The 12,283-nt window shown below is 45.8% G+C and overlaps 2 protein-coding genes across 2 annotated transcripts; one reads left to right on the forward strand and one right to left on the reverse strand.

Moving 5' to 3' along the window:
* Nucleotides 1–918: 918 nt before the first annotated feature.
* Nucleotides 919–8,942, forward strand: TMEM238 (transmembrane protein 238). The gene is made up of 2 exons (XM_060780375.2): nt 919–1,524; nt 8,752–8,942. Exon 1 carries the CDS (start codon nt 1,166–1,168, stop codon nt 1,520–1,522), a length of 357 nt encoding a protein of 118 aa, XP_060636358.1. The 5' UTR covers nt 919–1,165; the 3' UTR covers nt 1,523–1,524; nt 8,752–8,942.
* Nucleotides 8,943–9,279: 337 nt separating this feature from the next.
* Nucleotides 9,280–10,254, reverse strand: LOC132779490 (salivary glue protein Sgs-3). Its single transcript, XM_060783175.2, has one exon. It carries the CDS (start codon nt 10,169–10,171, stop codon nt 9,344–9,346), a length of 828 nt encoding a protein of 275 aa, XP_060639158.2. The 5' UTR covers nt 10,172–10,254; the 3' UTR covers nt 9,280–9,343.
* Between the last annotated feature and the right edge of the window lie 2,029 nt (nt 10,255–12,283).

Raw genomic sequence — 12,283 nt, forward strand, 5'->3', positions numbered from 1 at the left:
TGTGTGGGAAGTTTGGCCCAATTCTATCATTGGTGGAGTTCAGAATACTCTTTGATTGTAGGTGAATTATAAATCACAGAAACTACAACTCCCATATGTCAAGGTTTATTTTCCCCAAACTCCACCAGTGTTCACATTTGGGCATTTTGAGTATCCATGCCAAGTTTGGTCCAGATCCATCATTGTTTGAGTCCACAGTGCTCTCTGGATGTAGGTGAACTACAACTCCCAAACTCAAGGTCAATGCCCACCAAACTCTTTCAGTATTTTCTATTGGTCTTGGGTGTTCTGTGTACCAAGTTTGATTCAATTCCATCATTGGTGGAGTTCAGAATAGTCTTTGATTATAGGTGAACTATAAATCCCAGCAATTACAACTCCTTAATGATAAAATTGATCCCCCTACCCCACCACACTAGTATTCACATTTGGGCGTATTGGGTATTTGTGTCAAATTTGGTCCAGTGAATGAAAATATATCCTGCATATCAGATATTTACATTACGATTCAGAACAGTTGCAAAATTACAATCATAAAGTAGCAACGAAAATAATTTTATGGTTGGGGGTCACCACAACATGAGGAACTGTGTTAAGCGGTCACGGCATTAGGGAGGTTGAGAACCAGTGGTGTAGATGCACCCCTGGAATCATAGAGCTGCTAAATAGATGGAAAAGGAGGGATAGAAATCTGGAACCTGCCTAATTCTTCAGAAACAGGGGCAAGGATTCCAAATAGTGACAACAAAGAAGAGGGAAGACTCACAACATGTTAGGGATGAAGTTTGCCAAGGGCAGACTCTATATTCCATGGAAGGGATTTAATATTCTGAGTGAAAGGGACATGAAAGCCTGAATTCTTGTCTCGTGAGGTCAGGTCAGAGTTAATTCCTTTGATACCTGAGTTTTGATCCCTCCCCTTCTGAAACTGGTTGGACAGCTTTCCTGGGTCTCTTACCTGGGCCACTCCTTCTTTCTTTCTTTCCTGGACTTCAGCAGGCCTTTCCTTTCCTGGTATCCTATCCCTTCTTGCTCTTTCCTGGGTAGATTTTGCCCCCAATTGAACTTGCCCTCTAATAACGTCTTCTCTTTGTCCACTCTTTGCCCTGAGACTCTCCAAACAAGAAGCAAAGTTGAAGGGTCCCCTCCAGGACCCTTGGAGACCATGCGTTCCTCAGGATTGGGTCGCTGTCGACTGGCGCTGGCCTTTGCAGTGCTGATGGACGCTGCAGGCACTGGGGCGCTGCTGACGGGCATCTTTGCCAGGCTTCGGCTCCGAGGCCGGGACTTTGGGGATCTTCTGATCTACTCCGGAGCCGTTCTGGTGTTCCTGAGCCTGTTGGGCTGGATCATGTGGTATACGGGCAATATTGAGATCGCCCCTGAAGAACTGGCAAGGGATTATGGTGCCAAGGGAGGCACTCTGGCCCGACTTGCCAGAAAGATCTCCCGGACCTGGTCCCGACGCCAAGGTGGTGGACTGGCCATGCGTACGGTGCCAAGCAGCCGGGAAGCAGCCTAGAGGTAACATAAACACTATAGACTCTGAACATGGAAATGCTATCTTTTTGGATTACAACTTCCAGAATCCTCCAACCAGCATAGCCAGCATTAGAGATAATTGAGGTTTGGTTCTGGGAGCTGACATCCTAACATTAACTGCTCTTTCCCATGCTAGTTTTCTTGGGACTGTGTCTGTCTATAGCAGGCATTCTCAAGCTGTGGCCCTCCAGTTGTTTGGGATCCCAACTCCCAAAATTGCCAACATTGGGAACTGAGCCCCCAGTGGCGCAATGGGTTAAACCCTTGTGCTGGCAGGACTGAAGACCGACAGGTTGGAGGTTTGAATCCGGGGAGAGTGCAGACGAGCTCCCTCTGTCAGCTCCAGCTCCCCATGCAGGGACATGAGAGAAGCCTCCCACAAGGATGGTAAAACTTTAAAACATCTGGGCTTCCCCTGGGCAAAGTCCTTGCAGATGGCCAATTATCTCACACCAGAAGCAACTGCAATTTCTCAAATCAATCCTGACATGAAAAAAAGCAAAAACAAAATACAATTGAACAAGCTGTCTAGCGCTTCTGAGAATTGGAGGTTCAAACAGCTGGAGGGGCACAGATTGAGGATGCCTGGTCTATAGCCACTAGATTCAGCAATCTTTCAGCCAGCCATTGTAATGGCGTGTTCTGCTGTTGCTTTGTATGTCAGGGACATTAACAGGGATCGATATTTTACTCCGTACTGAAAAAGGCTCATTCTCCTGAGTTTTGCATATCACCGTGCTGTTAAAATACATCACAGTGTTATCATGCTATGTTTATATTACTTGGATATAAACATAGACACATGGAACCTGGTTGCCAGATGGCTATTAAGCAGAAATGGCCATTTCACGACCAGGTTATGCCTGTCTAAATCTCCCCCCCCCCCCATTATATTGAGGTGTATGTTTTAACTTGGATCCGCTACCTCTTTAGCATCATTTTTATCCACCTTGTCCTAAGGTGGTGCTTCCCAGTGGTGCAGTGGGTTAAACTGCTGATCTGCTGAACTTGTTGACTGAAAAGTCAGCAGTTCAAATCCAGGGAGCAGGGTGAGCTCCTGCTGTTAGCCCTAGCTTCTGCCAACCTAGCAGTTCAAAAACATGCAAATGTGAGTAGATAAATAGGAATTGCTCAGGCAGGAAGGTGGTCCATACAGTCATACCAGCTCTTGACCTTGGAGGCAGTTCAAAAACATGCAAATGTGAGTAGATAAAAGGAACCTCTCTGGCAGGAAGGTAATGGCACTCCATTCAGTCTTGCCGGCCCCATGACCTTGGAGGTGTCTATGGACAATGCCAGCTCTTCGGCTTAGAAATGGAGATGAGCACCACCCCCCAGAGTTGAACATGACAACTTAATGTCAAAAGGAAACCATTATCTTTACCGGCCCTACATTACTTAGTCTGTCCGTGTCCCCAAATCTACTTCAGTGGATGCTCTTGGGAATTCTTTTCTGCTTTACTGAATGGGCATTTGAAAACCTGGAGTTATTCTGGTAGAAGAACACAGTTGGATGTATAAGACGAAAAGCTACATTTTTTTAATTCTTGCATGCTGTTGTTGCAACATGCTGATGCTACCAGAATTCCCTCTCCTGCACAGCTTTTAAAGATAAAGGGCTCGATTTATAATAATTTTTCCCAAACGGCCTCTAGTTCAGTGGGAATTGGCTGTGCTTGCTGAGGACGGTGGGAATTGTAGACCCAACATAAACAAAAAAAGCACTATTCAGCTAGATGCACAGACTGGAAAACAACTTCCTTGATTTTCTAGCTAGCATTCAGTTAGGAATAGATAAGCATTTTTAAACATTAGTACAATTATAGAGCACTTTAACTGTTGAAAGCCACTGTCCATACTTTCTGGGGGTTAGGTTCTGGGTACTGTAATTTTAAAAATGATTTTTCAAGCTTTCATACATACATTTGGAATGCATGCATGACCTCCTCCTTCACTTAATCACTGAACTTATGATGCACCCACTAGCCCTGCCTGCCTCTACTTCCTTTGTTGTCACATCAAGAATTTCATGTGTCATTTGCAACCCTAGACCAGACAATGAGGATTCCTGGCTGTAGGGAATGGCCTTATGAATGAAATACATTTTTCACAGATGTGAGGAAGGAGAAAGAAGGGAGATGAAATCAAGAAAGGAAGGAGATATATAGTACAGAGGAGCATGGTCAGTAATCATGGTCCTTTTTCTTCCTTCCAACATGGGCCAAGCTTCTGACCATTCTTCCCCACATTGCCAATCCACCTGCCATCCACATCTCACTGCTTGCTTGACTTTATTAAGAAGGGTCTTTCATGCATAATGCTGATCCCTGCAAATAGAAACCCCTGATTGGTTGGCTCAAGATTCCTAACAAGAGTGTATACACACAGCATCCCCATCATAATCTTTACAACCATTTTAAAGGAAAAGGTAAAGGCTTTCCCTTGACATTGAGTCTAGTCGTGTCCAACTCTGGGGGGTGGTGCTCATCTCCATTTCTAAGCCGAAGAGCCGGCTTTGTCCATAGACACCTCCAAGGTCATGTGGCTGGCATGACGACATGAAGCGCCATTACTTTCCCACAGGATCAGTACTTATTTATCTACTCACATTTATATGTTTTCAAACTGCTAGGTTGGCAGAAGCTGGGGCTAACAGCGGGAGCTCACCCCCGCTCCCTGGATTCGATCCACCAGCCTTTCATTCAGCAAGCTCAGCAGCTCCGCATTTAACCCACTGCATCACTAATGCTACAACCATTTTACAAGGCAGTTATTCATGTTGCAGATGGCAGAAGGGAAGGGGGCATAAAGGTTGGGCCGAAACCAAGAGCAGAAGTAAGAGTGAAAGTGGGACTTCCCAATTTATATTTCAGTCCCTTCCCCACAATAGTTACCAGTTTTCACCATCACAGAACAAGCTGCAGATTTACATATTGCATGTGTATCTTCCTGCTGGTTGAGTACAATCTTCACTTTCAAGAAGTAAATCTCAATTCTGAAGAGGCTAAAAAAAAGTGTTTTATCACATTGCTCTGTTTCATTCCCTGAATATTAGGGTAGCTTCCAGTGCTCATAACCATCACTTGTTTTTCCACTGTTTGGAAAAGTCACTCTTCCTTGTTTTTCCATGACTGTGCCAGCATTTTTCCCCTTTTAACCTGGGAATTGGTTAAAATTAGAATAGGTTTCACTGTGGTGTTCAATTGCTAGGATAAAGAAGCCTTTTATGACCAATTGTGAATGAAAGTTGGCCATATGTGGACTGAAAGAAATCTACCTCTGGGCATAGTTAACCTTTCCTGTGCTGAAGGCTAAAAAGAAAGAATATCTTGTATCTCTCCTGGATGAAGCTTCTGCCACTAGCAGGATTCCCAGCTTTGCATGTTTGGTTATTTTTACAAAGTGGATCTGCTCCCCTTCCAGTCACTACAACTTTTCCAAACTGGTTTTAAATATATAAACATTTAAAAAGTCCCACTGGATCAGACAAAGTCCTGTCTAATCCTTTTCCATATTGGCCAATCGGCATAGATTCAAGGACTGCAACTTTGCTCTCTTTGACAGTGTTAGTTCCCTTCTCACGTTTGTCCCTCTTTTACTACCTCCATTAATCTTTTAACGCTGTTTCACTGCCTGAAACTAGAGACAGTGGATGTTGTTTCGTGGCTGACACAAAAGATCCTCCCCTCCTCCTTGGAGTTATTGTTTCTTCTGGGCATCCTTGCATCATATCCACCTTGTCGAACAACACCTGTCAAGGTGTGCTTGTGTCACAGTAAAGTGAAGTGTCAATATATCCTCCCTGACCTTGGCAAGGGGTTGGATTGGTTGGTCTCTTCTAACACAGGAGTCTATGATTCTATGAGGGGCATTCATGAAAGATTTCCCCTGACCCACTTCCTATGGACCGAGAACAATGATACTTGGCACAGTTATTAGTCCTTCTCTACCTAGGTGCCACCTAGGGACACACACTTCTCCCATCATTTTGAGCAACTGTAAACACCTCGCTTGTAGAAGTCGAGAGATTGCTCCAAAAGCCATGTTGTGACTTTGGAAATCAGAGTCTCATCATCTGAAAAATTCTTGCTCTTCGAAAAGAACTTCATTGTTGGAAAGAGGTGAAAGTCCGATGGTGCAAGGTCAGTGAATAAGGGGGATGCGGTAGAATTTCAAAGCCACAGGAGCATGCATCAATTTGGGCAACATGTGAGTTGTGAACTGGTGCATTGTCTTGCAAAAAGCAGGCACCTTTGGTGAGCATGCCACATCTCTTGGTTTTGATGGCCTCCCACAATTTCCACATCAGTGAAGCATAGTTTGCCCCAGTGAACATGGTACCCTTTGCTAGGAAATCCATCAATACTAATCCATGCTGGTCCCAAAATACTGTGAGCATGACCTTGTCTCCAGGAGTTGGGCACATACCTTCTTTGAAGGCGGTGATCTTCCATTGCATCGACTGGACTTTAGTCTCAGGATCATAGTGATGGACCTAGCTTTCATCCTGTGTGATCAGTCAGTTTAAAAAGTCCTCTTGGTTTCCATGGCACATTGTCAATAGAGCCTGAGGGCATTCGACTTGTTCCTGCTCCTGGAAAGGTGTGAGCAGCCAAGGGACCCAGCAAGCGGATACCTTATGCATGTGAAGATGGTCTTGGATTATTTTTTCCACTGACCCCACACTAATCTTGACATTTTGGGCTAGGTTTTAAAATTGTTTTATAATACTGTGTATACTGTTTTGTTGGAAACTGCCTTGAGTCGGCGATAGGCTGAGAAAGGCAGTATACAAATACAGTAAATAAATAAATAATTAAATCATGTCTCCTCTCAGCCTTCTCTTCTTCAGGGAGAAAACATGCCCACCTCTTTAAGCCACTCCTCATAGGGATTGTTCTTCAGACCCTTGATCATTTTAGTCGCCCTCCTCTGGGCACATTTCAGCTTGTCAATATCTCTTTCAATTGTGGTGCCCAGAATTGGACACAGTATGATTCCAGGTGTGGTCTGACCAAAGCAGAATAGTGGGGGTAGCATGGCTTCCCTGGATCTAGACACTATGCTCCTATTTATGCAGGCCAAAATCCCATTGGCTTTTTTAGCTGCACCATCACATGGTAAAGCTCCATGTTTAACTTGTTGTCCATGAGAACTCCAAGATCTTTTTCACACGTATTGCTCCTGAGCCAGTTATTCCTCATTCTGTATCCTTGCATTTTGTTTTTTCTGCCTGAGTGGAGTATCTTGCATTTGTCCCCATTGAACTTCATTTTGTTAGTTTTGGCCAAGCATCTCTCTAATCTGTTAAGATCATTTTGAATTCTGCTTCTGTCTTCTGGAGTATTGGTTATCTCTCTCAATTTGGTGTCTGCAAACTTGATGATCATGCCTTCTAACCCTTCATAGAAGGCACTCTCAGCAATAACTGGCTTTGTAGATGGAAATGTGGCTGCATTACCCAGTCATTGTGTTTCATTCAGCTTTATGAAGTACACATTGTTCAGACTTACGACAATTTATACTGGAATTAACAAAACTACACAGTTTTTCAAAACTCTATTATGTATTTGTCCAATTGATCTATCAAGAAGTGAACAGCTCCATATACCTTCCCTTCTAGGCTTTTTAAAAGGCTATTTTTAAACAATGTAGTTGCATGCAATTATATGGCAATTTATACACATAGTTGCAGGGCCCCATACTCCTTACCACTGGATTTAGGCTTCCTGGGTCTCAAGTGACAAGGGAAAGGAATGTCAGGGTGAAAGCACCATCTTGAAAATTATATGTGTACATAGATATTCCATTGACATTATGCTTCTTTTATATACTGTGTATAATAGTGCTTGATGTCAAAGCTATCCAGACTCTTTTCTGCAACATCAAAAGGTTCAGGTTCTAGGTCTGAGATAGAGACCTGGCAACCCCAACTGGGATTCCTTTTGTCTGCTGGTAAAGCTCCAGCCAGTACACTAGGTTTGTGTGTACAACAAAATGATTGTGGAAGAAAGAGAACTGCTTTTGGTGCTTCTTCTGCTAGTAAAAGTTATGCTATAGCATTGGCTGTGGTGGCTGAGGTTCATGGGAGTTTTGTTGTCCAAAAGCAACTGGAGGGGTGTAAGATCCCCATATCTTCTGTAGATGGCAACCTTCTTAAAGAGCCAGTTACACTGCTTGGGTGAAAAATAGTGACCCTGTGAGCGCTGAGCCCAACCCATCTTATCAAAAGGAAGTCTGTCATATCCCGTCATTTTTTGTCTTCTCCTCTTCCCCATTTCCCTGATATTAAGTCCAGTCATGTCTGACTCTGGGGTGTGGTGCTCATCTTCATTTCTAAGCTGAAGAGCCGGCGTTGTCCATAGACACCTCCTAGGTCATGTGGCCGGCATGACTACAAGGAGTGCCGTTATCTTCCTGCCCAAGCGGTACCTATTGATCTACTCATATTTGCATGTTTTTGAACTGCTAGATTGGCAGAAGCTGGGGCTAACAGCGGGTGCTCACGCCGCTCCCCGGATTCGAACCTGCGACCTTTTTGTCAACAAGTTCAGCAGCTCAGTACTTTAACCCACTGCGCCACCAGGGGCTCCTCTTCCCCATAGCTCAGTAATTCTCAATCTGGGGTCCCCAGATGTTGTTGGCCTACAACTCCCAGAAATCCCAGCCAGTTCACCAGCTGTTATGATTTCTGGAAGTTGAAGGCCAAAAACACCTGGGGACCCCAGGTTGAGAACCACTGTGCTGATATCAAACTGGAAGAATTTGGTGGTGCTATCGCCAGTTCCTGTCTTGCCTCAAGCCCACACCCCAATGTTATCTTTTGGAGAGTTTGGAAAAGTTTCTACTTCCCAGAATCCCCCAATTACCAAGGTGTTAGGAGCACAAAAAGCTGCCATGCTTTCCCATATATGCTTATATTATCAACTTAAGACTTGCAATTCCTCTCCAGGGTTTCAGGCAAGATATTCACCTTGTCCTAAATGGCGATTCTTGGCATTCCTTGCAGGTCTGAACTCTCTTCCAAGTATAAACCAGACCCAGCCTTGCTTAGCTACTGAAACTAGTTAAGCTATGATAGTTCACAGTGGCTTGATGAAATTTGGACTTAGGTTCAGAAAAAAAGTAACCTTTCCATGCTCTGTTCTTTTGAAAATGTGTTCATAGCAAGCTTGTGATTAACTTTTGGAATCTATGCTCTATCTGTAGGATGGATGGTTGAATGGACTTATCAGGATAAATGATGCTCATCTATGGGAACTGGACCTGAGCTGAGATCCACCACATTAGAAGAGGATGCTGAGACTCATTTCTTCACCTGTATGTTCAGAACAAAGTTGCCTTTCTTCCTCTGTACCTTTTGTAAAAACGTTGTTTAAAATGCTTTTCAATAATATTTCCACCCAAAAACAAAGGGCTCTGGTTTTCTTTTTGCTGCAATATGGGTTGCCCCATTTCCAGATCCTCACTCATATCTCTCCAAGCCATAGCAAGCCCAGCATTCTGCACAATGGCGTGAAAGCTGCATCTGTTGAATTCCTGCAGAGCCACACAAGACAATGCAGTGAAACGGACAAAGATAACTGAGAGTGGTGATGGGCAGGATCATCTTGGGTGAGGACTACTGGGTTCTCTGGTTCGTAGAGCCACAGATCCAGACATCCAGACCACATCAGTAAGTGAAGAGGAAGAAAACTAAACTCTTTTATTATTACATAAGTAGATATGTGGGGTTGCCACACTGGGGTGTTATGGTTTGGGTGCAGGGGGTGCTGGCCCTGAAGGTGAAGCTGCTGGCACATTAGAAGGACCACCTGGTGTTGATACGGATGGTGATGACATAGAGGGAGGAGGTGCTGTGGAGGCTGATGGTGGTGGGGCTGTTGGAGCTCCAGGTGGCAACGGAGATGTTGCTGGTGGCGGTGCTGTTGCTGGTGCCATTCCTGATGGGCTTCGTGCTGGTGGGCCTGGTGTTGGTGAGCCTGGTGCTGGTGGGCCTGGGGCTGCTGGACCTGTTGCTGCTGGGGCTGGTGGGCCTGGTGCTGCTGGTCCTGGGGCTCCTGGGCCCGGGGCTCCTGGGCCCGGGGCTGCTGGGCCTGGGCCTGCTGGGCCTGGAGTTGTTGGACCTGGGGCTGTTGCACCTGGGGCTGTAGCACCTGGGGCTGTTGCACCTGGGGCTGCTGTGCCTGGGGCAGCTGCGCCTGGGGCTGCTGCGCCTGGGGCTGCTGGACCTGGGGCTGAGGGGCCAGGGCCTGCAGGGCCTGCTGGGCCTGGGACTCCTGGTACCGGGGGTGCCAAAGAGGCTGCAGCTGGGCCCGATGGCATGCGTGGAACTGGTGCTGGTGCTGAGGGTGCCAAAGAGGTTGCAGCTGGGCCTGATGGCATGCGTGGAACCGTTGCTGGTGCCGGGGCTGCCAAAGAGGCTGCAGCTGGGCCTGATGGCATACGTGGAGCTGTTGGTGAGGCTAGAGCTGGTGCCCCGGCTGGGGTTGGCCCTGGCCCTGGCCCTGGCCGCGATGCTGGTGGGGGTGCTAGTGCTGGCACTGGTGGTGGTCCTGGCATCATTCCTGGCACTCCAAATGGTTGCGCTGGTCCAGGACCTGGTTGTAAGGTCATTTCCCGTTTCCATGGTGACCGATCCACTCCTTCTAGTGCCTCATGCGATCCTGGCATCCAGCTGGGTTGTCGGTAATAGCTTTCCTCGGGCCAAGAATACGCCATTGAGTCAGGCCTTCTGTAATCACCTTCTTCATCCAGGAGTCTTACTGTAAAATCGGCCATTTCACTCTCTCTACCGAGGGCCTCCCTCTCTCTTTCCTTCCTTACGTAGGCTTTAAATTTACTAGAAGAAGAAGAGAAGTGTGTCAGAAGGTGGGAAAGACTGTTCTTTTGCAAGGCAGACCTAGTGCCCAGCAGAGCTCAAAACAGTTACTTTTCGAACTACAATTCACAGAAATCCCTAGCCAGTGTTTGGGAGTTGCAATCCCCAACAATTACTTTCCCAAGTTCTGGTGTGGAGCAGAGTGAGAATTGCAGGAAGACCTGAAAACAGGAATAGGGTCGCTATAGGGCAGGGACAGAAGCTGTATGTCTTTCCAGATGTTTTTGAACTACCACTCACAGCAGTCCTTTCCAGCCCAGCCAATGGGGAGGAATGCCGGGAGTTGAAATTCTACCATGGCTGAAAGGCCACCAAATTCCCATTACTGCTACAAGGTGAGATGGATTTCCTTTCATTCGCTGCTCTGCTGACATAGATAACAATGAACAAAAGCAGATGGTTGCCCATCACCCCAAACGTCCGATGTTTCCACCCTTGAAAATACTCCATATTCTGTCTGCGCAATAACTGTGAAGGTCTTTACTTAAATGTTTAGGGTTGTTTTTAATCATTCTGAAATCTATCATTGAAGGCTTTCATGGCTGGAATCACTGAGTTTCTGTGAGTTTTCTGGGCTATATGGCCATGTTCCAGAAGCATTCTCTCCTGACGTTTTGCCTGCATCTACGGCAGGCATCCTCAGAGGTTGTGAGGACCTCATAACTTCTGAGGATGCCTGCTATAGATGCAAGCAAAACTTCAGGAGAGAATGCTTCTGGAAAATGGCTTACAGCCTGTAAAACTTACAGCAACCCATTCTGAAATCTGTCCAAGAGGATTACGGAGGTGGTTTTATGGCTGACACGAAATCAAGTCAGTCAGCACTAGGTACACCCTCATCCTACAAAGAGGTAGATTGGAAAATACTGGCAGATAGACCAGCCAACAACCACCATTAAAATACAACAGTTTCAAGGCAGAGCTATATTATTACACCCCTCAAGCCTCATCTCGGCAACAGGATATTACCCTTGGACCAGAACAATGGCAATGGCACATTTTAAACAGAATTACCACTGAAATAATGTATGAGTCTCTGCCCCAGCCCAGTATTTTTGAAGATTTTGGCTAACATATAAAGAGAAAAATGGGATGGCTCCTTGTTCTCATTGTTTTGCTTACCCAATAGTCACAGTGGACACATGGCCTAGAACCCTTGTCAGGGAAAAAAGTGCCTGTCCAAACAATCACTTTCTATACCTGCAACTTCATATTTTCACTCTTAATTTCTGCAGATGTTATTGTTGCAGATTTGATTGATATATGTCAGTTGTAGTCATAACTCATCTGGCAAGGGCCGGATTGGGGAAGGCTGCCTTAATGCTTCATGTATCACCAATAGGTTGGCTCTCAATGCTCATGATGATTATTATGATTATTATAGTCCGGGCCAGGCTGTAGCACAGCCGGTTAATCACCAGCAGCAATAGATCACTGCTGACTGGAAGGTGGCAAGTTTGAAGTCCGAGTCAGATTGAGCACCCAACTGTTAAGCCTAGCTGACTGTCCATCTAAGCAGTTTGAAAACAGCTGAGCTGTGAGTAGAGAAATTAGGGACCACTTAAAGTGGGGAAATATTTTACGACACCATAAATATGCTGGCAATCAAAGAACAAGGAGGAAATACCATCAAAATGACTTGGCGTCATAGTGGATGATACAACACCACCCTCCTGTGGCCGGAATCGAGCATAACCTCCAGGCGCCAAACTTGGAAATGCCAAAATACCTCTATCTGTCTGTCTTGTAAGTACAAAAACGGTGTGGAATGTTTGCTGTGTATGTGTGCATTGTGATCTGCCCTGAGTCTCCTTCAGAGGGAGAGGGACACAGGCATGTAGCCGGGGGGGGGGGGGCTCG

The sequence above is a fragment of the Anolis sagrei genome, chromosome 6 (genome assembly GCF_037176765.1).
Source record: "Anolis sagrei isolate rAnoSag1 chromosome 6, rAnoSag1.mat, whole genome shotgun sequence".
NCBI lineage: Eukaryota > Metazoa > Chordata > Lepidosauria > Squamata > Dactyloidae > Anolis > Anolis sagrei.